Consider the following 27,636-nt stretch of genomic DNA (forward strand, 5'->3'; position numbering starts at 1 on the left):
ATTAAGTTGTTTTGAACTACTACCTGTTAACACTCCTCTGAAAAATGTATGATCTTTACAGTTTATTGACTTAATCTGAAAGTGGAAGTTAATTGTAGAAACTTAGAGGTAGGCTGATACTTAAGAGAATTAGCAACTGATTGCTTCCTATTTTCTTTTTTTTTTAAAGATTTTATTTATTTATTTGACGTAGAGACAGCGAGAGAGGGAACACAAGCAGGGGGAGTGGGAGAGGGAGAGGCAGACCTCCCACCGAGCAGGGAGCTCGATGTGGGGCTCGATCCCAGGACCCTGAGATCATGACCCGAGCTGAAGGCAGTTGCTTAGCCAACTGAGCCACCCAGGCACCCTGCTTCCTGTTTTCTAAATGGGAAAGCTGAGAGTCAGAGAGATTAACTGAGTTGCCCAAAGATTCATAGCTGGTTAGTTGCATTGCTAAAACAAGGCTGTCTACTCAGGCAGCTAAAATCCACCTTTTTCTTTCTTTGATTTATATTTTTTTATAGGAAGTTCAGGGAACTAGGTTGCTAGGCAGGCATTCTTAATGTGTTACGAATTTCTTAATTTGAGGATTTTCTTCTCTTTGAGTTGTCTTTTGTGATATTGATATAGCTCTTTGGAAGGGAAAATGAAGAAAAGTTCTACATAGTAGAAGGAAGTAGATGAGCTACTTAGAGGTATGGTCAAGATATAACTGAATTTGAAACTAGAGAGTTGTCTAATATTGAATACTGTCTCCTCATGTCATTTAGATTGATACGTTTTCATAGGTTATTGCTTTTCTATAAATGGCAAGGAATATTAGTATCTTCACAGGGAAACCTTTTCCTTTTCTTGGAAGGGGAAATTTATGCTTATTGGAGGTTAGTTGAAATGTCAGTGGTAGATTCTGCCTTCTGTCTGTATTTCAAGCTCCTTCAGGCAATTGGTTATTCTATAGTGTGTCTTAATTGTCAAAGCGGGAATTGTTTATAATTTATTTGACGATCTCATTATTTCAAAGGAAGGAGAATGAATCTAGATTGCTGTGGGTTTTCTGAAGTAAGTGATCAGAATTTCTACTGGAAGCCAAACTTGTGTATGTATTGTCTGTAGTTACTGCTGAGTTTTCGGCAGTGGAACTGATCTGCTGAGGAGAATGCACAAGATCAGGGTCATGATCTGGTACCTACAAATGATTCTAGAACCATAAAATGTTGGTAATGAACACATGTATGTTTGTTAAACAAACAAACAAACAAAGATGTCAGAGAGGTTTTAGAGATAATATCAGTCACTCATTTAGTCAACAAATGTTTTCTCGTTGCCTGCCACCTGTCTGGCACTGTTGTAGAGGTACAATGGAGAATATGGCAAGTAGAATTCTTGCCCTGGAGTTTATAATCTAATTGGGGTGGGTTGAGGGGAGAGATGGACAACAAACAGGATGATGAGAATGAGAAAGTTGTTTGAATATATAGAGGATGAACATGATTAGCATAAGAACCGCAAAAATAAAATTCTTGAGGGAAGAAGAGGCTTGGAAAAAAAAAAGCCACTTTAGCTAGAACATAGGGGATAGAGGGTGGCTAGGGGTGGGAACTAGAAAGAAATGAGGTTGGAGAGGTATCAGAGGCTAGATTATATAGGATCTTATAGGCTATGGTAATGGTTTAAGATTTTCATTCCTTTGGTAAAGAGAAACCATTAGAAAGATTTAAGCAGAGGGATAGCATCTGATTTATTGCTTTATCAAGATCATTTTAACTGCTGTGTGGAGGGTGTCTGCATGGAGGTGGGGAGATGGGGAGATGGAAACTTTTGGGAAGCTATTACCCTGTGCCAATGATATAGATTTGGACTAGGGTTTTAGTAGAAATGGTGGGATGCAGTCCACTATTAAGATATGTTTTGGAGGTTGAGTTGTCAGGATTTATTAATCGTTTGGATGGGGTGTGTGATGGAAAGAGGTGGATTAGGAGTAATTCCTGCATTTGGATTTTTAAAAAAAAATATTTATTTATTTGACAGAGAGAGACACAGCAAGAGAGGGAACGCAAGCAGGGGGAATGGGAGAGGGAGAAGCAGGCTTCCTGCGGAGCAGGGAGCCCGATGTGGGGCTCAATCCCAGGACCCTGGGATCATGACCTGAGCCGAAGGCAGACGCTTAAAGACTGAGCCACCCTGACCCCCGCATTTGGATTTTTGACTTGGGCAACTGGAGAGTGCCATTAGTTGTGATGAGGTGGGTGAGTGGTGGAGAGATTTGGGGAGGAACAGGTTTGGGAGTGTGATAGCTTGGCAATAGATGATTTTTAAATTTGAGATGGCTTTTAAAAATCCAGTTGTAATTGTTGAATAGTAGCTGGATATTTGAGAATCTAGTGCTCAGTAAAGTGCTCTGAATTCAGGATGTAGATTAGGAAGTCCTCATTATGTACAGGGTATTTTATGGCATGGCATTAGATGACATTGCTTGGTAAGAGAGCATAGTTAGAAAAGATAGGTTGGTTTTAGAATCTTTAGAAGGAGAATAGAGGAGGAGGAGCCCAGAAAGGAGGTGGAGAAGGCTTGTCCGCGAAAGGATAAAAACCATACTATTGTGGTATCACTGAATTCTAGAGAAAAGATTGTTTCAAGAAGGAGGGTGTATCATATTACAGCAAATCCTGCTATTAGGTGGAGCAAGATGATTGCTAAGTATTGGGAGGTAAGGAAGGGACAACGAGGTTTGCTGGGAGGGGAGCAGAGAAATAAGATGGTTAGCTGGAGGGAAATGTGTAAGTAAGGACAGTTCCTTTAAGTCATGTTTATATGCCCATGAGAATGATTTAGCAGAGTGGGGAAATGTATGCTGTAGGGGGTGGATGAAAGGGAATAATTGAAGGAGTAAAGTTCGTGAGACAACAAAAAGGGTTGACAGATAAGAGCTTGAAATGCTTTTTCCATTCTTACAGGAGGGTGGACAGAGTAGGAGTTACAGAGGTAAGAAGGTTGGTTGATTTTAGTGGGAGAGTTTCTTTGAAATGTTGAGTCCCATCCGCAGAGTGAGAGTGAGGGGATGGACATTGGAGGAGAGGACCAAGTAAGGTTCTCACACATAGTTATTTGAGAATACAAAGTGATTTTGTGGTGGTGGTTGTGGGGGGGGAGAGTTTTAGTAGTAGTATCTAGCAGTATTTATTGAATGCCCAATTTAGATTTGTGGTTATATAGCTAAACTGAGTCAACCCAGCACAGCTGTGTTTTTCTCCAGCAGCATCAGCTTCTTGGGTATAGTTATGGAGTGATTAGATAGTTGGCTTTATCCAAAATTGAGTTTTTCTAGGTAAGTTTCAGAAAGAAAGTTGCAAAGGAGTTGTAATTCAGTCCTTTCATTTTATGACGATAATTCTGTGATGAATACTGTCAAATATTTAAATATTTTTGAATGAATAGGGAGCAAAATTTCTGTTTTCCTAAAAAAAGTACTTGTCTAGAATTGGGGCAATATTAATATAATTGGATTACTCTGTGGCTAATGGACTTTCAATATGAAATTTCTAAATAAATTCACTCTGGATTTGTAATTGTTTCTCTTTCTTAGAAGTAAATCTGGTGTAATCTTCATGCTATTTTTTTTTAAAGGTCTGTCTATGATGGTGAGGAACATGGACGATTCATGGAGAAGCTTGAAACTCGCATCCGCAATCATGACCGGGAAATTGAGAAAATGTGCAACTTTCATTACCAGGGCTTTGTGGACTCTATAACTGAACTGCTGAAAGTGAGAGGGGAAGCTCAGAAACTCAAAGTAAGAAGGCTCTAAGAGGGACTTGTTTCTCCATCCTGTGCTGGGGTTTTGATTTGCATTAAAGGAGTAGGGAATACATTGCCGGTTACATGTTTGGAGTAAAGAAACTAAGGAAGGAATTTGCACTGAAACATAGATAATTGGGATGATTTTAGCTAAAAAGAATACTCTTCTAAGTTAAATTTTATTTTGGATGACTACATGTGGATGAGAAGCAGCAACACAATCAGTAACTGTTTTTTTTCAAATAGAAACCCCCAGTTGATTCTTCATGTCATCCATCTACTTCCTTGCTAGATAAAAAGCATCACTATAGAATGACAGGGTTGTAGGGCATGACAGTGTTGTAGAAGTCTTTGCAGCATGGCAACCAAGGCCACAGGAAAAAAAAATCAGTGATAATTGTGCAGTATCTTCTACCAAAGCATGGAAGTTCTTTCTTGATATGACAGATTCAGATTCAGGAAGGAGACCAGCCATATTGGTCTGGTCCCTTATCTTGGATAACTGACTTTGCTTATTCATTGTAAATCTGATCACTTCACTGAACTCTTCTATTCTTTCTAATAATTTGTGTGTGGACTTCTTTTGAATTTTCTATGTAAACACTCATATGCTCTGTAAGTAATAACAGCTTTATTTCTTTCTTTCCAGTCCTTATGCCTCAAATTCCTTCCTTCCTTCCTTTTCCTTGCTTACTCCTTTCCCTTTCCCTCCCTCCCTCCCTTTTTTTCCTCTTCACTTTTCTTTCTTCCTTTCTTTCTTTCTCTCTTTCTTTTTCTCTCTCTCTCTCTTTCTTTCTCTTTCTTTCTTTCTTTCTTTCTTTCTTTCTTTCTTTCTTTCTCTCTTTCTTTCTCTCTTTCTTTCTCTCTTTCTTTCTTCTTTCTTCCCCTCCCCTCCCCTCCCCTCCCCTCCCCTCCCCTCCCCTCCCCTCCCCTCTTCTCTCTTTCCTCCATTCCATTCCCTTCATCTTTTCCTTCTTCTCCTCTTCCTCTTCTTTCTCCTATTGGAATTTGGATTAAAATCCCAAAAGGATTTTTCTGGGGCATGGGGTGAACTTGACAGTGAGTATAAAATTCATATAAAAGAATACATAGGTAAGAAAAACAAAGAAACAATTTTATTGAGAGGGAAAGTGGGCTATTTAAAGCTATAGTGATTTAAAAGCTAGTTTGAGGTGACCCAGTTGGTGGGACGTCTGACTCTTGATTTGGGCTCCAGTCATCATCTCAGGGTCTTGAGATCGAGCCCTGCGTTGGGCTCCACGCTCTGAGCGGAGTCTGCTTGGGATTCTCTCTCTCCCTCTCCCTCTGCCCCTCCCCAGTCTCTAAATTAAATAAAGTCTTTAAAAAAAAAAAAAAGAGCTAATTTGACCTCAAAACCTAACCTCCATGAAGCTGTCAAGCCTCTTAATTTGTTTTATTTAATGTAACATTTTGTGTTTTGCTGCAGAAATACCAATGTGTTTGTGGGATCCTGTCCTGCTACCCAGTGCGTAGGGGCGTGATGTAACACGAAGTCTGTACCGTATTATCTTTCCAAAATCTCCAAATTTTTGAAGTCCAAAACACAGTGGGTCCCAAGGTTTCAAATAGGAGTTTGTGGAGCTGTACTACAACTATCCAACCTTCTTAAGAAGTATATTATTGCCAACACAATTAAATCTGTCTTTTGTGTCCTTCTTAGTTGCTCCCTTTACCCTCCCCGCCCAAAGTAATGGCTCTTCTGATTTGTTGTTACTGTGCGTAATGCTTAACTATTTTAGTTGAAATTAAGTTTGACCTGTTTTTCATTGTGTACCAACATTAATCTCAGATGAACGAAACAGTTAAGTGTAAAGTACAAAACCATCAAGAAACTAGTAGAAAGTACAGATGAATGTTTTTGTGATTTGGGGATTGAGGAATACATTTCTAAACAAAATTCCTAAAGCCAGAAAGAAAAAAGTTGATAGATATGACATTAAAATGAAAGAATCTTTTCTACATATAAGGTAAAAATTATAAATAATAAATAAAAATAATAAATAATAAATAAAACTATTTAAAATACATTTGCCGGGGCACCTGGGTGGCTCAGTCGTTAAGCGTCTGCCTTCGGCTCAGGTCATGATCCCAGGGTCCTGGGATCGAGCCCCACATCGGGCTCCCTGCTCCGCGGGAAGCCTGCTTCTCCCTCGCCCACTCCCCCTGCTTGTGTTCCCTCTCTCGCTGTGTCTCTCTCTGTCAAATAAATAAAATCTTCAAAAAAAAAATACATTTGCCAATTGACTAATATCTGTAACATAGAAAAAAATCTTTATAAATTAAAAGGAAAAATATGAACACTCTAATAGGAAACAAATATGCATTAATATACAGTATGAAGAAGAAATACAAGGGAACTCTACAATTTAGAAAGTTAAAAGAGTGGAGGCTTAATAAAATTCCACCTAATAAAATGACAGAGATGAAAAAAATGATATTTAAGATTAGAGATATGATACCAGTCAACCAGGGTATGCTGGTTAGAGTGTAGATTGTTACAACCTTTGAGGAGACTAATTTTATTTATGAATACTTAAAACTCCACATTGTTTTAAAGACTTATTCTTTTTTTTTAAAAAGATTTTATTTATTTTGTTTTTTGCACACAAGGGTCAGGGAGGGGCAAGCAGAGAGGGAGAGAGAGAATCTGAAGCAGACTCTCCACTGAGCACAGAGCCCAGTGTGGGGCTTGATTTCATGACCTTGAGATCATGACCTGAGCCAAAACCAAGAGTCAGACACCTCGCTGGCCAAGCCACCCAGGGTGCCCCAGGACTTATTCTGAGGCTATAGGTGCATGTATAAGGATGTTCATGTGATTTTTTTTAATGTATAAAACTTTTATTTTATTTTATTCATTTTTTCCCCTCCTCTGCCTTCTAATGTATAAAATTTTAAAATGTCCCTAAAGTCATTTAGTAGAAGATTAGTAAAATAAGTCATGATACATTCATTTAAAAGAATAATAAACTACAGTTTATTTTAGAAGGATATCTTACATGAGAAAGTATTAGAAATGTTTGCTTAATGTATAGAGCTGTTAAAAAGTATGAACAGTTTGATTATATTTTAAATGAAAAGTTATGCTGAAGTTTTGGGGGCTGAAATGGACCATTGAGGCTTCAGATGGACAAAAGTATCTGAAATGTCTGAAAACAAAGGTAGGGGCTTCCTGCCAGGAGCCATGTAAGCTGTTCGTCCTCACTCAGCCATTCCCAGCTTTCCATTCTCCCCTCAAGCTGTTCTTTTCTGTGTTACTTGAATGTGTGTATTCCAGACTTCTCCCTCCGCTCCCTGGGTCCCCAGGTTGTGACGGGCAACACAAAGCCCTGTCTCTGGTTACTGAAGTAGTCATGTGGTAGAGTACCTTCTTGGCATACCTTTACTGAACATCGCCCATGATGTTCACCAATTGCTGGTATCCCTTGCTGGTTGGTACTCATCTTTTCTTCCTTCCTCCAAACTGTTTCAAGTTGCAAATTCCTTCAAATTACTCAGGATGCCCCTGAGAGAAACCATGACTGGGAAGCTACCAGTTCAGGGTTTTTGACTGCTTCAGGCTCCTGCTCATCTACTCTGAAGCCTGAGGGTATTAAAGTCTAGCAGCTCTTCTAGAGCAGGGGGAGCCATTCAACCTGGATTAGGAAGCTATGAAAATTAGGGATTCTTGAACTCTAGAAAAGAGTTTAGAAAATGCAAAAGGCTAAGTATTAACTACTGTCAGTATTATTTTAACATAGCAATGATAAGAAACTACACTCTCTAGGATGCCCACTATTTCTTTTGATTCATAGTATATATATTATCTCCCTCCATATTTATGTTTTCTGCATCAAGAGGAGTGGCATCCTAGGTAGGCAATATACTTTCTTTTCATTTTTGTGTTAAAATAGTAGTGAAATGGTAATTATCTTATTAGAAGCATTGGTTAGGCTCCTATGGATGTGTTTTAGAGCCGTTGTTTGCACGAGATCAAATTAGTGGGCTGTAATCAGTATTTTTTTTTTTTTAAGATTTTATTTATTTGACAGAGAGAGACACAGTGAGAGAGGGAACACAAGCAGGGGCAGTGAGAGAGGGAGAAGCAGGCTTCCCGCGGAGCAGGGAGCCCGATGTGGGACTCGATCCCAGAACGCTGGGATCATGACCTGAGCTGAAGGCAGACGCTTAACGACTGAGCCACCCAGGCGCCCCGTAATCAGTATTTTTAGTAAAAATTGAAATGAGATAGAACAGAACAGAATGGAAAGCAGTAAAAGTGTATTACCTGTAGTGAGGGTAAACACTGTTTCTTGAGAATTTTGTTTCAGGGGTGTGTGTGTGTGTGTGTGTGTGTGTGTGTGTGCGCGTGTGCGCGCGCGCGCGCGCGTGCATGCATGAGCCCTATACTTGTGTAGTGGTTGCAATGTAAAATGTATTTCTCGCAATGAGTTTGAGGTGAAAAAAGAAAGTTTTAGGGCGCCTGGGTGGCTCTAGTTGGTTGAGCGGCTGCCTTTGGCTCAGGTCATGATCCTGGAGTCCTGGGATCGAGTCCCGCATCTGGCTCCCTGCTCGGCAGGGAGTCTGCTTTTCCCTCTGACCCTCCCCCCTCTCATGCTCTCTCTCTATCTCATTCTCTCTCTCAAATAAAATAAATAAAATCTTTAAAAAAAAGTTTTAGAAATGGTGTCTTTATAAGGTAAATAAAATAGAGACTGATTTTGAATTTAGTAGTATTTATGGAAGGTTGAATTTTATGAGCTCTCTAGTTCAGTATTAAACAACTAATTATGCTTGAATAACTACTCTGAAGGGGGGATAGCAGTACACAATTCAAGGCATCCCACCCCATTTTTATTCACATTACTTGAAAGCTTTTTCTTATATTAAGCTGATATTAATCCTATGTTCTAGTAACATCCACTTATTAGTTTAAGTAATAAGCACTCTTTTTAGGATAGCACCTTTCTTTTAATAGCTCTTCAGATATTTGATGGATAGCTGTTATTTAGGTGTGGTATATACTGTATAGTGTCCAGATATGGTATATAGTATCTCCAAATGAATATTTCCCCCTTCTTTGGGCTAAGAAATCCTTTATTTTTCATTTGTGTGACTTGGGGTCCTTCTCTAAACATATTCCCATCTAATTGTGTTTCAGTTTGTCAGTGGCCTTCCTAAAACATGGATCTGAATGTAACTCTTATAATGTGGTCTAATAGCCTTACCATCTCATTCTAGACCAAGGATCAGCAAACTATACCTTGTAGACCAAATTCAGGTTGTCTCCTATTTTTGTAAATAAAGTTTTATTGGAATGCAGCAATGTCTGTTCACCTGCATTTTGTTTATAGCTGCATTTTTGCTACAGTGGCAGAGTGGAATGGTCACAACAGAGATTATCTACTTAGCCCTTTGCAAAAAGTTTCCTGACCTCTACTTTAGACAATGCTTCTATTGATGTTGTCTTAGGTCAGCTTTTGAGACAGTTACATCACAGTCTTAATTTATATTGAGCTAGCAGTCTAATAAAACCGTGTGTTTCACATTGGGTGCTATTAAATAAATAGTAGAGGGAATTTGAGGGTTTCTTTTTCTGTTACTTTATAAAGACTTTCTGGAGAAGGTTAGGTTTTGTTTTGTCTGTGAAAGGAGGTGCATGTCATAATCTGCTCTGAAAATGATAGTCCAGGTACAGTATATAGTTGAGGGAAAAGTTTGCAAATGTGTGTTCCTGAAAAACTCGTTTCTTAAGATGATCCTTAATAAGAGGGTATTATATTAAAAAAGTTTGGAAAACATTCAGTATGATATCCCCTTATTGGGCATTCACAGAGCATGTAGAATATTAAAGGCTTCAAGAAGTCGGAATAAACTAACCTGTTTAGTGGATTTTTTCCATACTTATTTGGGGTGTGTGTGTGTGTGTGTGTGTGTGTGTGTATGTATGTGTATATTTGTGCAGGTGTGCACCTCTGTGTGCATGTGCAGAGTACCTATTAACTAACATTTCTTCGTGTTCTAAGGGATATAATAGGAAACACTGGGCTAAGGAATGCCTGAAAAGTATAAGGAGTGGCAGTTATTGGTGGACGGGTAGAGAGCCTCTATTAAAGTAAGCTTAGAAGTTAATATTGCTCATGTTTTGTTAATGTCTGAGGTGCTGTGGAAATTACTGTTCTGTATACTTAATTTTTTTTATATCAATCAAGTCTCCAAAAGTGGATATCAAAAAACTTCGTGCCAGTTCCTTTATATTACAAACTCTAGATAAATTTTAAGGCTTGTTTATTACATAGTTTCGACTATCTGATGGAGAGATTAATTTAGAAAAATGGGAATGTGGAAATGTTAAGAACTGTTAAAAATTAATGATCCAAAAAATTAAAATAAAAAGTTTAAAAGAATTTATTATTATTTATTTGACACAGAGAGAGAGAGCAAACAAGTGGCAGCAGGGGTGGGAGGTACGGGAGAGGGAGAAGCAGACTCCTTGCTGAGGGAGCCCGAGTTGGGGCTTGATCCCAGGACCCTGTGATCATGACCTGAGCCAAAGGCAGACACTTGACCAACTGAGCCACCCAGGTGCCCCAAGATAAATATTTTCTAAAATTAGGATAATAAATAGGGAAGATTTGGCCTGAGTTAAAAAGTTCAGTTTATACCCAAGTTTTCCAGGAATACATCGGTGAGTTGAGGAATATCTATGATAAAATTTGTTTTTTGTACACATAAGAGAGATGGTAAGGTTCTTTGGATTATTTTTTCTCTTCTTTCCAAAATTCAAGTGTGATCTTTAGTTGTTGTCGTATCTTAGTTTGGAATATTCTAAGCTAAACACATCATTCAGTAAATTTTTCTTTTCATTGTTCAAAAGATCATGCAATAGAAAACATTAGTAGAAAAGTTGATATAATTTAGACCCAAGAGAATGCCATTAAGCCAAAATGTGTTGGAATACTGAAACTGTCTGAGTAACTGAGTTTAGTCTTTTCATTTCAAATGTGATCTTACCCAACAGTTGTCTAAATGTTTGTTTCTTATGAGTTTAAATTGTCTTCTCTCCACAGAATCAAGTGACGGATACTAATAGAAAACTGCAACATGAGGGAAAGGAAGTAAGGCCAGTTTACCTTCTGAAAAAAATCTTCTCTGTTTCCTGTCATTCTCTTTTGATGACTGCATTCTTGATATAGTGGCTTATAAGACCATCAGGAGTATGTTGGAGGAACTTGGATGTTAATTGTTGCTTCCCCTAATGTTTCTCTGAATTATATGAATATAGCCACTAGAAAGCTTGGTGAGAGAGGCTGTGGCTTTTCTTCACTGTGTTTTTAAATCACTTGAGTAGTCATAATACAGCCGGTACTCTTCCGTCTGTCTGGAATGCTTTTTCACCAATATTCTCCTACTTCAGACTTTGCTCAGATATTCTCTCCTTAATGAGGCCTTTTATTTGAAATTGCAGACTTACTTTCACCCCTGTGTTCTTTTTACTTTTTTGTTTTATTTTTCTCCATATCACCTATCATGCTCTACTATTACATATTTTTAGTTGTATGTTTTTTGTCTCCTTCCATTAGAGAGTAAGCTCCATGAAGTCAGGAATTTTTGTTTGTTTTATTGATTGCCATATTCCCTCTACCTGCCTGGACAGTGACTGGCCCAAAGTGGGTGCTCCATCAATATTTGTTAAACAAGTGAATCAGTGATTCTGTTAATTGATATAATCACCATTTAAACCATCACAGTTTACAAGATTATTTTATATCCTTTTTCTCACCTGATTCTCATGACAGGCCTATCACAAAGTCAGGACAGGTATTATCTCTATTGGTGAGGAAGCTAAAACAGATGATTTGCTAAAATTTACAAGTAATTGACAAGGCTGAGACTAAAACTCAAGTTTTCTGACTTGCAGTCCATTACTGTTCTCTATATCATGTACCTTTCTTACCGACTAGTAATTATTTAATGTTTAATTTTAATAATTCTTAAAATTAGCTTTTGATTGTTTTGTCAATGACTTACGGCAGTTCTCTTTTGCTCTTTTTTCATGGCATCTAAGCAGATAATGTTTTTAGGTATAGGTTTTGGATGAATACTACAAGAGGCTATGCAGATTATTGCTTTTTGAAAGTTTGTCTCACATATTTCAAATTATGCAGAGTGCAGTTTCTTCCAGTTGTACTGTGGTACGACTTCAGATGGAAGCCTTTAAAACAGCTATGGGAGGGAAAATGAATTACTTTTCACTAAACTGGAACTCTTGGAAAAGCCATAACTTCTAAGCATGTGGTTTGTTTGTTAAAATAGAGATTTAGCTGAAGATCATTTTTAAGACTCAGCTGAAGCTATATAGGGAGGATTGTTTCCCTTGAGTCTAGCACTGATGAAAGAAACATAGGATCTTCTCAGAAGATTTGATGAAACCATACATGACGAAGAGTCTGAGTAAAGTTTGGAGAAAATCTGCAAATTTTTTCTTTTCTTCTGAATAGCTCCTGGATTTGAGGATTTCATTTCAGCTAGCATTTTCCAGTATAGTATGTATCTTGGGGAGAAAATGGGAAACCACGCAGGAATGTTTTACTAGTTGAGAAAGGCAGTTTCTTAGTTCACTTGGCAGGTCTGTCTATGAAACTGTCTGGGATTTTCTGATGAATTGAACACAGGGTGGAAAAATGTGGCTGAAAGCTTTTTATTTATAGCTACTGGCATAATTCAGTTTTTTTTTCCTCTTGCCAAGCTGGTAATAGCGATGGAAGAGCTGAAGCAGTGTCGACTACAACAGAGAAATATTTCAGCCACTGTTGATAAATTAATGCTGTGTCTTCCAGGTGAGGAATTGGAAATGGATTAGGATTCTTGATGCAATTCCTTTAGCTTTAATAAGTTTCTCACTTTCTCTGAATAATTCTGTGTGTTCTTTTTTTCCCTTTTCTTTCAAGTCCTGGAGATGTATAGCAAACTGAGGGACCAGATGAAAACTAAAAGGTAAGATTTTTTTTTATTGAACATTTTTTCTTATCTTAAATTTCTGTTAATTAGGGTAGTTTTAAGGTCCATATTTAGCATAACCTTTCAGGAAATAATTAAGTCCATATAACATCTTGTCTTGCCTTTTTTATATCTTATGATACATCCTGAGACTTACTTACAAGCTAGTATGGTATGCTGATATTTTGTCATGAATTATGTTTAGTTAAAAAAAAAACACTACTCATGTTTGGTTTTTAGAAGACCCGGTCTTTCAGGGGTAAAACATAACTTTTACTGATAGTTGATTTGAGAAACATGCTTTGGTTTAGTATTGTAGTAGAAAAAATAGTTACTGGTTCCGGTGCAGGGATGAATTAGTCAGGGTTCTTCATTGAAACAGAATCAGTAGAGTGTTTGTGTGTGTGTATATGTGTAGAGAGAGAGATTGATTGATTGATTGATCTTAGGGAACTGGTTCACGTGATTACGGAGGCTGGCAAGTACAAAATCTGCAGAATAAGGTGGTAAGCTAGGATGTCAGGGAAGAGTAAATATTGTAGCCTGAGTTTGAAGGTGGTCTGCTGGCAGAATTCCTTCTTCTTGGAGGAGTCAGTCTTTTTTCTGTTAAGGTCTTCAGCTGATTAACTGAAGCCCACCTAAATTATGGAGAGTAATCTTTTTTACTCAGTCTTCTGGTTTAAGTGTCAATAATTTCATCTAAAAAATACCTTCATAGAAATATCCAGAATAATATTTGACCAAATATTTGGGTACCATGACCTAGCTAAAGTTGACACATAAAGTTAATCATCACAGGTGGCAAAGTCAAGATTAAGTTTAGAGGATTACTCTCCTGTGTGTTGTTTTCCTCTGGTTTTATTCCAGAGGAAAGTCTGTAGTGACACTTTCGCTCTTCTTCCCAAGCTAGAGTAAGCATCCCACCCTCTCTACCTTGGAGTATGCTGCAGTATGAGGGGGGTAGGGTGTGAAGCTGTAGGATAAACAGGACATATCTTTCTGGAATGTTGATTTTACCTAGGTTGTGAGGGAAAAAGTATAGAATTGAAATGTGATATTGAAATAACAATAGAAATATTGTGAATAAAAACATTAGGTTCTCAAGAATTTTAAAGCCTAAAGCATGAGGCAGCAAAATTTTTTGAATTTCTTAGACTCCCTTCTTTTCCCCAGGAGGATATGTTCACATACAAGAACATAGGTAGGACAATATGAGAAGTTCCGTTCAGTGAGATACGATAACCTTTTAGTAAAGTTCTAAAATTACAGAAGTTTACAGTGAAAAAAAACACTATGTACCAACTTCTCTGAATTAACAGAAATTAATAGTTTTCCAGATTTGATTCATATATGTAAATGTATATGAAAAAATATACTTATATGGACAGAGAGAGGTAAAGATAGACATTTTTTAAAAAATTACAGATAAAACTTACGTCCTTTTCCTCAGCCGTATTTCTTTCCCTACTCCCATGAGGAAACCAGTATCCTAAATTTGGTGTCTTTCTAGTCCACGTTTTTAATGTCTACAAATCATATATTGTATTGTGTTTTTAAAGACATTTATATGAATGGTTCTCAGTCCTTGTTTTTTTGAGATTCATTCATTCCACAAAAATGAATGGCATACTTACTATATGCTAGGCATTGTTGGGGATACAGCTCTGAAGAGAACAGACAAAAATATCTACTCGTATGGGGCTTACATACTTAGTAGTGGAGAGTTTATTTTCCTTAGGTGTATAGATCTAGTTCACTTAACTTAATCCTTTATAATAGTCAACTATGTGAATAATTCACATTGCCCATCTCATTTCCAGTGGTTATCATAAGTGCTGCTCACCAGTATTTCTAGCTCAGCCTTCTGTTACACAGTAGGATTATATTTCCGGTGTGGCTGATAAGATGTGAGCAGAAGTGATGAATATTACTTTTGGGCTTAGAAGTTAATTTCTAGCACAAGTCCCTCCAGAGTTCTGTTTTTCCTTGGTTATGACAAATGGTAACTTTCAAGATGTTGGTTGAATCCCTGAGTAACTGTAATGAACAGAACTTCCCTGCCAACCTGTTATGGGTGTATAATATGAGTAAGTTATAAATCTTTGTTTTAAGAACTGAGATTTTTGGGATTGTTGTTACTACAGGATAACTGATACTGTGAAAGACATTTGGCGTGTTTCCAGTTGTTTGCTGGGCAAACAGTGGTTCTATAAATACTCTTGTTCATGTCTCTGTTCACACATTCAAGGTTTCTTAAGAACAGTGCTTTTCAAATGTTGCTATATATACAAATCACATGGGGATTTGTTAAATGTAGATTCTGATTCAGGAGGTCTGGGCTCGGCTCATTCCTGAGATTCTGCATTTTCTACCAGGCTCCCGGGTAGTGCCAGTTCTGCTGCCCTAGGGTTTATACCCAGAAAGAGATCAGCTGGATCAAAGAAAGGATGTTCATGTATTTGTTCTTACTGGGTATTATTCTCCAAAGTGAAGCCTATCAATTTAGACTCCCACTGGCATTTTATGGGAGGTCTGTTACTCCACCTCTAGGTAACATCTGTTATGAAATGATAGATAATTGTTCTGTGGTTTCATTTGTTTGATTACTAGTGATACTGGTTTTTGGACATTTGGATTTTCTTTCATATATTTTGTCCATTTTTCTCTTAGATTGTTTGTTGTTGTTCATTTATAAGAATTCATTAGATACTTTGGATACCTTTTCTTCTTATTAGGAATATCCTGCAGATATTTGCTTTCAATCCATGGCTTATCTATTAACTTTAGTTAATTTAGTACTTTTTGTTGTATAGTAGCTGTAAATTTTGTTGTCATTTATCTTGTGGTCTTTAAAAAAATTTTATTTTTAAACATTCTCAAGTACATATAAATTAGCTGTTTTTTCCTGAACCAGTAGAAAGTAAGTTGCTGATGTGATGCCCTGTCCTCCTCAAATACTTTGGTGTAATTTCCTACAAATAAAGACATTCTTCTTTTCAGCCACAATGCAATAGAGAATAAAAATTAAAATTGATATGTTAGTAGCCTCTAATCCTCATGCCCAGTTCAGATTTTGCTAATTGTCTCAGTCATGTTCTTTATAGCAAAAGAATCCAGTTTAAAACATGTGGTCATGTCTCTTTATTCTTCCTTAGCTTGGAGCTGTCCTCAGTCTTTCCTTGACTTTCATGACCTTGTCACTTTTGAAGATTACAGGCCAATTATTATGTAGAAGGCCCCTCTATTTGGGTCTGTCTGATATTACCTCATGATTACATTCATGTTACGTGTCTTTGGCTGAAATATCACAAAAGTGGTGCTATGTTCTCATTGTAGCTTACCAGGTTGCACATAAATTTGCTTTGTCCTATCAGTGATGATGTTCTTTTTGATTCTTTTCCATTGTGAAGTTGCTCTTTTTTACATTTGTAGTTAAAAATTTTGTGGGGAGGTATTTTATAGTTATGTAAATTAATCATTTTCCATCAAATTTTCACTTTAATTTTTTTGTGTCAGTATGGACTAATAGTTTCTTATTTTATTTGCTGAGTCATAATTTGTTAATATTACTTATTTTGTTGTTCAAATTATTCTGAATGGCTCCAGAGTAGCCCCTCCAATCTGGCTTCTGTGTTTTTTAAATATGTCCTCATAATTTTCAGAGTACTTTAATATTAACAAAAGGAGAGATTTTTTTCAGGTTTATCTTGTACTTTGCCTGCTGCAGCCCTGGAATCAGTCATTTCTCTAAGTAGAGAATGTTATTTAGAAGCCAAGATCTATGCGCTTGGTGTACTCGTTACTACTGAGTACCCTGGCTTTCATTACTCTTTTTTTTTTTTTTTAAGATTTTATTTATTTATTTGAGAGAGAGAAAGCATGAGCGGTGAGAGAGGCAGAGGAAGAGGGAGCAGGGAGCCCAGTCTGGGGCTTGATCCTAGGACCCTGGTATCATGACCTGAGCTGAAGGGGGGAGACGCTTAGCAGACTGAGCCACCCAGGCGCCCCTCATTACTCTTAATATACTTACTTATTGGATCAGTTCCTTTTATGAAACTGATTACCTATTACTGCTGTCATTGCAGCTCTTTATCTTGCTAACACCACACACTAAGTTACCCTCCTGTATGGTATCCTCCTTATTCCACTTGCGCTGTAATACTCTGTGGCATGCTTCAATCCTGCCTGAATGCCCTCCTCATCCCTATTTGGCTCTGACCTATTCCATACCAGCTGAGCCGCCCAGGCGCCCTGACATATTCCATACCAGGCTACCTTTCAATATGGACATCCTCCTTACTTCACTAGGTCCCTTGCATACCATGCTGGTCTATCTCTTCCCTCTGCCCCCAACAGAGGGATATGGATGTTGTCATTTATTTAGGTCTTCCTTTAATTTTTTTCAGCAATGTTTGTAATCTTCAGTGACTAAGTCTTACATATCTTTTGTCATATTTATCTCTAAATATTTAATGTTTTTTGGTACTTGTTTTAAATGGTATTGATTTTTAAATTTCAATTTCCGGTCATTTATTACTAGTATACTATTTTATTTTCTGTATGTTTATCTTGTCTTCTGCAACCTTCTAAAGTCATTTCATTAATTATAGCAGTTTTTTGGTTTAATCCATTGAATTTTCTGTGTAGATGATCATCTTGTCTACAAATAAAAAGTTATATTTCTTTCTTTACAATAAGAAAGCTTTCTTCTTTTTTTTTTGTCTTACTGAACTGGCTAGAACCTCCTGTATAATGTTGAATAGAAGTTAGAAGTAGTGAGAATGAATATCCTTGCCCTGTTCCTGATCTTAGGGGGAAAGCATGTCACCATTAAGTACGATGTTAGGTGTAGTTTTTTTGTATATGCCATTTATAAGGTTGAGGAAATTTCCTTCTATTTCTGGTTGTTGAAAATTTGTACCAGGAATTAATATTATTTTTGTCAAAAGCTTTTTCTGTGTCAGTCGAGGCGATCATATGTTTAAAATTTTCTTCGCTTATTAATATGAATTATATGATTAATTTATTGAATGTTAAACTGAACTTGGGTTTGTGTAATAAATCCCCCCCTTGGTCATGGTATATTATCTTTTTTATATGATGCAGTATTTGCTTTGTTAAAATTTTGTTCAGGACTTTTGTATCTATGTTTATGAGGAATATTTATTAGTGTTATTAGTTAGTAGTGTTATTTTTGTTTGTTTTGGTAATGTCACTGACTTCAGCTTAATGCTGGCCTCATAGAATACATTGGAAAGTATTCCCTCTTTGATTTTTCTGGAAGTATTTGTATAGTGTTGGCATTATCCTCCTTAAATATTTGGTTGAATCCATCAGTGAAGTCACTGGACCAGGAGATTTGTTTGTTTGGTTTTGGTGAGAAGGTTTTCAAACTACAAATTTAATTTAAAAAATAAATACGGGGCTGTTTGCATTTTGTGTTTCTTGAGTAAATTTTGCTTATTTGTGTTTTTCAAGTAACTTGTCATGTCATCCAAGTTGTTGAATTCGTTAGCAAAAATTGTTCAAGATACTGCCTTATTATTTTAACATGTGTAAGATCTTTTTCATTACTTGTGTTGATAAGTCTTTTCTTTTTTCTCTGTCTGATTATTCTAGCTAGAGGTTTATCAGTTTTATTAATTTTTTCCAAAACATCTTTAGGTTTTATTTTTTCCTAATATTTTTGTGTTGTCTATTTTACTGATTTCTGCTATTATCTTTAGTATTTTCTTTCTCTTACTTACTTGGGGTTTAATTTCCTCTTTCCTAGCTTTATAAAGTGAATTTTGGTTCTTTATTTTGTAATGTAACTATTTAAAGCTGTACATTTTTCTTTTAGCAGTGCATTAACTGCATCTTACATGTTTTATGATGATGTGTTTTTTCCATTTATCTCAAATATTTTCTAATTTCCTTTGTGGTTTTAAAAATTTAACCTCATTATTTAGAAGTGAATTGGATAATTTCCAAATATTAGAGGATTTTCCAGATTTTTAAAAATTGCTTTGTAATTATAGTTCATTGTGTTCATAAATGTAAATTATGATTTCAACCTTTTTTTACATTTGTTGAGACTTGTTTTATTTTATTGTTATTATTCTTTTTGCAGTATGACATGAAATTCCTATTTAATAGTATTGTCACAAAGTTGCATCCCAAGTATATGGGGCAGCTGTGCTGATGCTCATTTTAATGGCCCAGCATATGGTCTGTTTTGGTGACAATTTCATGTACATTTCAAAATTATGTGTATTCTGTTTGAGTAGGACCTTCTTTAACTGTCATTTAGATACACTTGATTGATAGTGTTGTTCAGGTTTTCTACATTCTAATGATTTTTGTCAGTTGCTGACAGGAGTGTTGAGATTGTTGTTGATTGTGGATTTTCTGTTCTTTCAGTTCTTGCTATTGTATTTTGAAGCTTTCTTATTGGGTGCGTACACATTTAGCATTGTTATATCTTCTTGATGAGATGACCTATTTACTATTTTGGAAGATTCCTTTTTATCTCTGGTAATATTCTTTTTTAAAAAGGCATATGTTGTTTGGTATTAATATACCTACTGCTGCTTTCTTTTTGTTTAGTTTTTACATTTTTAAATACCCTTTTGTTGAAAATATTTTTAACAGCTTTTTTGAGACATAATTTATGTACTAGTCAGTTCATCCGTTTAAAATGTGTAATTCAGTGGCTTTTAGTGTCTTCACAGAGTTTTGCAGCCATCACTACAATTGATTTTAGAATGCTTTTGTTCTTTTCAAAAGAAACTGAGCTCCTTAGCTGTCACTGCCCAGCTCTCTCCTGTCTGTCCCCCTGCTCCCTACACCTTGCTGGCTACTGGGAACTACTACTTTACTTTCTGTCTCTATAGATTTGCCTATCCTGGACATTTCATGTAAATGGAATCCTACAATGTGTAGTCCTTTCATTTAACATAACATTGTCATGGTTCATCCATGTTGTACCATATTTCAGTACTTCATTTTTTTTTATTCCTGAATAATATTCCATTGTATGGATATACCACATTTTATTTATCCATTCATAAGTTGATGAACATTTGAGTTATTTCCACTTTCTGGCTTTTATGAATAATGCTGCTATGAATTTTTGTTTTTAAGTTTTTTGTGTGGACATATGTTTTCTGTTCTCTTGACTGTATACCTAGGAATGGAATTACTGGCTCATATGGTAACTCTATGTTTAATCGTTTGAGGAATTGTCAGACTGTTTTCCAAAGCAGCTATGCCATTTTACCTTCTACCATCAGCATTTGAAGATTCCAATTTCTGCAAATTCTAGTCAGTACTTATTATTGTCTTTTTTTTGATTATGACCATCTTGGTGAGTGTAACATACCTTATTGTTAACTTTTGTTTTTGAAAAATGTTTTTTAAGGATATAGAATTCTAGGTTTACAGATTCATTATTTAAGACATTATTTCTTTGTCTTCTCATTTATGTAGTTTCTGAGGGAGAGGTAGGTGAACAATCTTAACTTCGTTACTCTGTACTTAACGTGTCTTCTTCAGGTGTTTTAAAACTTTTGTCTGTATCATTTGTTCTTAGCAATTTGATTTTGATGCACGTTGCCATATGTATGTGTTTGTGTACATGTGTGTATGTGTGAATTTATCCTGCTTGTGGTTTGTTTAGCTTCTTGGATTTGTAGCTTTATAATTTTTGTAAAATCTGGAAAATGTTCACATACTGGTTTTCCAAACATCTTTTTCTGTCCTTTTCCCATCCTCATTCTGAGACTTCAGTTACACGTTACGTTGAACATCCTCATACTTGAGGATCTGTTCTTTTTTTTTCTTCCCAGTCTTTTTTCTCTCTGTGCTTTATATTTGATAGATTTTATTCCTGTGTTCAAGTGCACTGATCTCTCTCTTTTGCATTGTCTAATCTTCTTTTCATCCTATCCAGTGAAATTTTCATTTCAGATAATATATTTTTCATCTTTTAGAGTTCCGTTGGGGTTTTTTAAATGTCTAATTTCTTGTTATTTTTGTGTCTTTTTAAAAATACATGTATATGGCTCTGATTTTTTTGTTTTTTTCATGTACTTCTTTGCTAGTTCTGTGACTTCTGGCATTTTGGATTTCTGTTTGCAGACTGATTTTGTTTTTCCTAGTTACAGGTCAATTTTTGGTTCTTACCATGCCTAGTAATTTTGATTGGATAATGAACATCATGTTGCTGAGTGTGGATTTTGGGGAACTGTTTTTTTCTTAAAGAGTATTGCTCTTTGTTTTGGCAAATAGTTGCAGATCTGTTTGATCTTATCAAACCCCTTTATTTATTTATTTATTTAGAGAGGGAGGCAGAGGGAGAAGGAGAGAGACAATCTTAAGCAGGCTCCATGCCCAGTGTGGAGCCTGACACAAGGCTCAATCTCACAACCCTGAGCTGAAATCAAGAGTCGGACACTAAACCGACTGAGCCACCCAAGCACCTCAAGCCCCGTTTTTAATCTTTGCTAGCTGCACCTTCATTCCAGGGATAGTTCAGAGTAGTATTCATCTACTCTGAATAACAGGAATCCCGAGGGACTTCTTACCAGGGTTTTTCTGTATTGTCTGAGCTCCTTGAAGTGTTTATCATAAATCTTCCTTGTGTCTGTCTGTCTGTCTCTCCCGCCCCTCTTTCCCTTCCCTGCCCGACCTCATTCCCTCCCTTCTTTTCGCCTGTCCTTGTGGAATTTCACTTTTTCTATGCCTGGCCTAGTACTCAGCAAAAACTGAAGGGAACCCCTGTGTAGACTCTGCAGTTCTTTTTTCTGCATTGCTCCCTTCCCCCTCTTTTTGTTTGGAATTCTGCTGTACAACCTCAAGTTGTGTCAGTTTTCTTGGACTTCTATCTCTGACTCTAGCTCTGCTCAGCTGCTGGGCTATATGTTTGGGTTTTCTCTGACTATGCCCATGATCTAGAAATCACATTCAGATAGATAACCTGGATAATTATTAAACTTAAACTCATTTTTTTTTGTTTCCCTTTTTTCAGAGACCACTGAATGTCCACTATCCAAATCAGTTTTTATATATTTTAGTCAGTATTCTGCTTTTTAAGATTGGGAGTTCATGTCTGTTCCTTGTTACTCCTTCATGGCTGGAAGCTTAGTTTTTTTTTTTTTTTTTTTAAAGCTGCAAATACTGATACTACTACTAGGTTCTGTGCTCCCGAAGGAAAGATATCTGAGCATCTTTCTACCTGTAACACATAGAAGGGATTAAATATTTGTTAATCGTGCTCTTTGATTAGGAAAGGCACTAATATTTCCTGTGGTGAAAGCTTTTATTCATATTCTTATCATACTTTGAATTTATAAAAATTTCTCATGGGTAGTTGTGATCTGCTTTAAAAGATCATTCATTAGAATTTTAAAAATCATTATTGTGAGAGAGTTCTATACCATGGCAAGAAAGGACCAAATTTTAATTTGCCTAGAATTAACATTCCCTTCTCACAATAGCATTCAACTATGTCTAAGTGATTCTGACCTTAGTTACCCAGTTTATAGAATTACTTAAATGTCTTTTCCTTCCTTCTTCTTTTATATTCCCTGCTTATGTCTCATTTACTTTTTTTCTGCTCACGTTTCTATTAGGGAGTGTAATGAGGGGGAGAGGGGGAGAGCTAGCACACATGCAAATGAAACTTAAGAAGTTGGCTTTTGATTCAGTTTTAATAATGTTTAGAGGTTGTCAAAAATAATGTCAAAATCTGGTTTTAGATTTCCTTGGCTGCTGGAAATAGAAATTTTTCTTTTGGTATCTGCAATACAGGTGTCTAGCTGGCTATCATTCTTTAACCTGGTACTGATATTAAAATACACTAGAAATTTGAATAATCTTACTGGTCTGTCATAGTTGGAACATGAATATGCTAGGGAAAGGACAATGGGTAACTAAGGTGACATTCTCTGTTGCCAGGAATCACTGGGTTCTGTACTAATTAGCCTTGAAAAATGTGGAGTTATTTGACAGACCAGATGTTTTCAGCATGCAGCCATGTGTCTCATCGGTGCATGTGCCTTGTGTCTGCAGGCAACATTGTTAGATTTTTCTCATTCTATAAACAATGTTCCAAAATATAACTAAACCCCAAAGTGTGTTTATCTTTTTGGCTTAATTTCTGGCTTTCTATCCATTCTAAGGTTTCTCTCTGGAGGAATTGCATTTTATTGCACATAGCTCTTCATACCTAATTGTAGTATAAACACCATTCTGTTTACACTAAACCATGTGAATTGTACTGTTTTTGAGTCTGTAAAATTGTAATAAAAGCAACCAATTCACATTAACTGTATTTGTACTTTTATTTCTAAATGTAAGGGAAATAAATCTTTCTCCCTTCCATTTATTTGGACTAAGATTTTGATTTTTGAAACGTCTGAGGTAAAGACATTAAAAAAAAAAAGTAAAACCAATCTCTAGTCTCTCGTGTTTGTGGTACTAAGTACATTGGAGCAAGAAGAGCTTAAGTGTCTACTGTGAAATTCATTCTTAAAATCAAAAGAGAGCTATCAGTCTTTTATTTGTAAGGTTAGAACTGAGTTTTTCCTATACTAAATGTATCATGGGAAGTATGGAAATTAGGAAACTAAAAACTAAAAACATAAAGAAAATTATCACCCATAATGTTAATACCCAAAGGAAGAAAAAATCATGGTTAACATTTTTGTATATATTTTTCTAGTCATTTTCTGTGTACTTATGTATGTGTGTATGCATGTATTTAGTGATATATAGCTCATACATGCACATATATTCATAATTTATACATGTATGCATATTTATAGTTTTGAAAAATGTTACAGTTATACTTGCAAGTTTTATTTTTGGCATTAGCTTTCACTCAACAATATTGTAAACATTTTGCTGTCTTTTACTGCATGGCTGTATCATGATGTACTTAACCAATTCCTTGTTATTAGTCATCTAGATTAGTTTTTTATTGACTAATAGAAATACCTACAATTCAAGAGGCTTACATACTTTTGTTAATCTAATATTTCTTTTTGGAAATGTAGCTGGTTAGAATGCTTATTTTGGTAAAATTCTTCAATGAAAAGTTGTATCATTAATACAAATTTGTTTACCAGCAGGCAGTGAATTCTCATCTATTGAAACCCCTGGTAATAATACCCATTATCTTTTAAGAAATCTCTGGGAGTTTGAGTGCCAAATCATGTTTTGATTTGCATTTTTTCACATATCTGTTCAACTCTCCCCCCCCATATATTGGCCTTTTTTATGTTCTTTTGTGATTTTTCTTTGTTCATTGCTTAAGTTTATATGCTGTAAATAATCTTTACCAAGTTTTTGTTTCTTCTTTATTATTTTATTTTTTTAATGTATAACTTATTTTGTTTTTACTTTGTCAACCTATCAATTGTAGTTTTATTTGTTCTCTTATGCTTATGGAAGCTTTCCTACCTATCAGATAAATATTGTCCCCTTTACTATTCCATTACCAGCAATATTTACTTTTGCATAACCAACAATATTTCTTTTCTTAAAATCTGTTATATCTGATATTAATATAGGCACTCCAGCATTTTTTTAAAAGATTATTTATTTATTTATTAGAGAGCGAGAGAGAGCACGAGAAGGGGGAGGGTCAGAGGGAGAAGCAGACTCCTTGCTGAGCAGGGAGCCCAGTGCAGTACTCGATCCTGGGACTCCGGGATCATGACCTGAGCTGAAGGCAGTCACTTAACCAACTGAGTCACCCAGGCGCCCACTCCAGCATTTTTATGGTTACTTTTTGCATCCTATCTCTTGTTCCATCTTTTACTTTTACCTATTTGTATCTTTGAATCTGAAGTGTGTTTCTTGTATAGGACATGTAATTGGATCATGCTTTTTAAATCCTATCTGACATTGTGCCTTTTGATTGGAGTGTTTATTAGTCCGTTTATATTTAATGTAATTATTAATATGGTTGAATTTTACTCTTTTTTCCCCATTTTTCATCTCTTTTTGTTCTTATCCTTTACTCTCTTTTTTGTATTAAATATTTTGTAGTGTACTATTTTAATTCCTCTGTTGATTTTTTTAATGATATATTTTGAGTTATTTTCTTAGAGGTTGCTCTGTGGATTATAATCTGTATCTTAATGTATCAGTCTACTTTAGGTCAGTGCTGATGTAGTTTTGGTAGAATATATAAGTAGTGGTTTTGCTTCAGCTTAGCTCCATTTCTTTCTTCCTTTTTTGTTCTATTTTTGTCATATATCTATATATTTTATAAACCCAACAATACGGTATTATAATCATTTCTTTTAAAAATTTTCTTTTAGTGAAATTAAAAGAAGAAAAGAAATATTTATTTAGTTTTTTATATTTCACATATAATTACTCTTTCTTATGCTCTTCATTTCTTTCTCCGAATTCAAGTTAGTTTCTGTTGTCATTTCCTTTCTGGCTTCCTTTAGGATCTTTTTCAAGGAAGATCTGGTAGCAAGGAATTCTCGGTCTTTGTTTATCAGGAAATGTATTTACTTCATTTTCATTTTTAGAGGATAGTCATAGCTAAAGATTGGTCCAAGATTTGTGCTCAATCAAACTTGAGCCAGTAAGGTTTCCACCCTTTGTCAGTGGATTTGTGTGTGAGCTATGGAATACATTAAAAATACAGGCAGTTTTCAAAACAGGCTGAGCTTTTAACTTTCTGCCAGGGCTTCTACTGTGTGCCTGCTGCCTCCTAGTCAGCCAGGGATGTGTGTAGTGCTTAGGCCCTTTTGGGTGTCCTACTGCACGAGTACACAGCCTCAGTCCGCTAGGGATGTGCAAAGAGCTATTGGACCTTTCTGTAGGTCTCTTATTTCCATACTTCCTCTTAAATTTCTGGTTAGTCCTCCAGTCTACCCTTTGACCCAACCCAGACAGACTATATTAAGGCCAGGAGAGCTGGATTATTTCCCTCTTTGTTTATTTGTTTGTCCTTCCTTCATCTGGAGTTTTCTACTTTTCCTAATAACGCCACTCATGTTGGCTTCTAATGCGGAAGCTGCTTGTTTTCATGACAAGCCAATATAACCAGTGGGAGGGAGGGGGAATGGAGGGTGGGTGAAGGTGGAGGGTTGATGGAGGTAGCCCCAGGCAAGAACACCACAGAGTTCCATTGTTCAGCAGTTTTCATGAATAAACACTTTTCAATTTGTTCTCCTTTGGTCTATTTCCAGAGCCCTAAAATGGTTGTTTGGGACAGTTTTGTTTAGTTTATATTTGTTTTTTGGGTAGAAGATTTGCTAAGCTCTTTCCTGTGCCATAGTTGGGAGTTTAGACTTAGGTATTTTATTTTATAAGATGATTGTTTTGGCATTGATATGATCATTTTGTATTTTATTTTTTGCATGGTGAATTTCATTGGTAGATTTTCTAGGTTTTCTCTATTCTTGGAATAAAATCTTTTTTGATTGTAATTTATTAAGTCCTTTAATGCATATATTAATTTTGAATAATTTGACATTTTTCCATTGATGTTTTTATTGAAACTTAATACTGGATTTGTCTTAATGTACTATGAAAACTAATTCAGTCTAGAAATTTCACCTGAGGAATACATCTGTTGCCCTAAAGAAGATTGAGCTAAAGATGATGCAATTCCTTTTACAGGCATTATCCTGCACTGAAAACTCTGGAACATCTAGAGCATACCTATCTGCCTCAAGTAAGCCACTATCGATTCTGCAAGGTGATGGTGGACAACATCCCCAAGCTTCGAGAAGAAATTAAGGATGTATCTATGTCTGATCTCAAAGACTTTCTGGAGAGTATCCGCAAACATTCAGACAAAATTGGAGAGACTGCCATGAAGCAAGTAGGTCTTGGGTTTATGATAGGTTGGCCAATGACTTTGCTAGTACTCTGTTAGACATGGGTTTCTCTCTGCTAAGTGTCTTAATTGTTTCATGTCATTTTAGGGAAGTCCTTCCTCTTTATGGGAACACATGATTAAAAGATGTGTTTTAATTTTTTAACAGAGCAGTGAATTATTTACTAGTGTATTGCTTTGCTCTGTGGATGTTCAGTAAATATGGATCGATTGTGATAGTTATATAGGGACTTAAAAGAGGTTTTTCTATTTTTTGAATATTTTCCTTGACTTTGGATATGATTTGAAGCCCAAGATTTTTAGAAGGTCTCTTTCTAGGTAATGAGCTAACTTGTGCTCTAGGTACCTTTGGTTGATTACTTATTATGTAAGCAAGATGTCATGTTATTTATAAATATTTCTGTAATTATTATTTCTGGTATCAATGGGTATCAGTGAAGAAAGTCCTTTTGGGAAATAATGTGAATTATGATCACAGAAAGGGATTTATTTACAGCCTATAAGTTAACAAATGTGTTAGAAATTTTTAGGGTTTTTTTTCTTTTAATATCTTCATCTCTAAGTAATGAAAGCCACCAAGGAATGTCTTGATTTCTTACTTCTCATTTTGAATAAAAGAGTGCTAATGATTTGCAGTGCTGCTTGCTCTTAAAATTTAAATCACACTGATTTTATTAAAATATCTCAGTATATCTTACGATGTAGCCTACAACAACAAAGAAGACTTGGTTGTTTATGGAAAGTGTTTGGTTCTACAAACAACTATGTTCTTGAGGAAGTCATTTGTAGTTCTTATCATTCTGGGAAGAAGGAGGGAGCACATCATATTTTTTATCTCAGCAAGTCTTGGTAATCTTTCAGATGTCTGATTCTGCAGAAGAGATTTGCCTTTTGGAAATTTCTTTCCTAAAGCAATGCAGATATTCTTTTTCACTCTCTTTTAAATTTTGTCAATGTTACACTTTATAATGGGAATATTTAAAACTAGTTGATGATAATCCTGATGGAAA

The 27,636-nt window shown here is 35.9% G+C and overlaps 1 protein-coding gene across 7 annotated transcripts in view; it reads left to right on the top strand.

Annotated features, from left to right (window-relative positions):
• EXOC6B (exocyst complex component 6B) overlaps nt 1-27,636 on the top strand; it is a 610,253-nt gene that overhangs the window by 81,407 nt on the left and 501,210 nt on the right. For all 7 annotated transcript variants that reach the window (XR_003524522.1, XR_003524523.1, XM_027620966.2 and 4 more), the window contains exons 2-6: nt 3,607-3,772; nt 10,848-10,895; nt 12,527-12,617; nt 12,729-12,774; nt 26,407-26,611. Coding sequence is in view for 5 of the 7 variants with exons in the window: in XM_027620966.2 (XP_027476767.1) it covers nt 3,607-3,772; nt 10,848-10,895; nt 12,527-12,617; nt 12,729-12,774; nt 26,407-26,611 (556 nt within the window). In the remaining 2 variants the exon portion in view is untranslated. The remainder of the gene's footprint in view (nt 1-3,606; nt 3,773-10,847; nt 10,896-12,526; nt 12,618-12,728; nt 12,775-26,406; nt 26,612-27,636) is intronic.

This window comes from Zalophus californianus, chromosome 8 (genome assembly GCF_009762305.2).
Source record: "Zalophus californianus isolate mZalCal1 chromosome 8, mZalCal1.pri.v2, whole genome shotgun sequence".
Classification (NCBI taxonomy): domain Eukaryota; kingdom Metazoa; phylum Chordata; class Mammalia; order Carnivora; family Otariidae; genus Zalophus; species Zalophus californianus.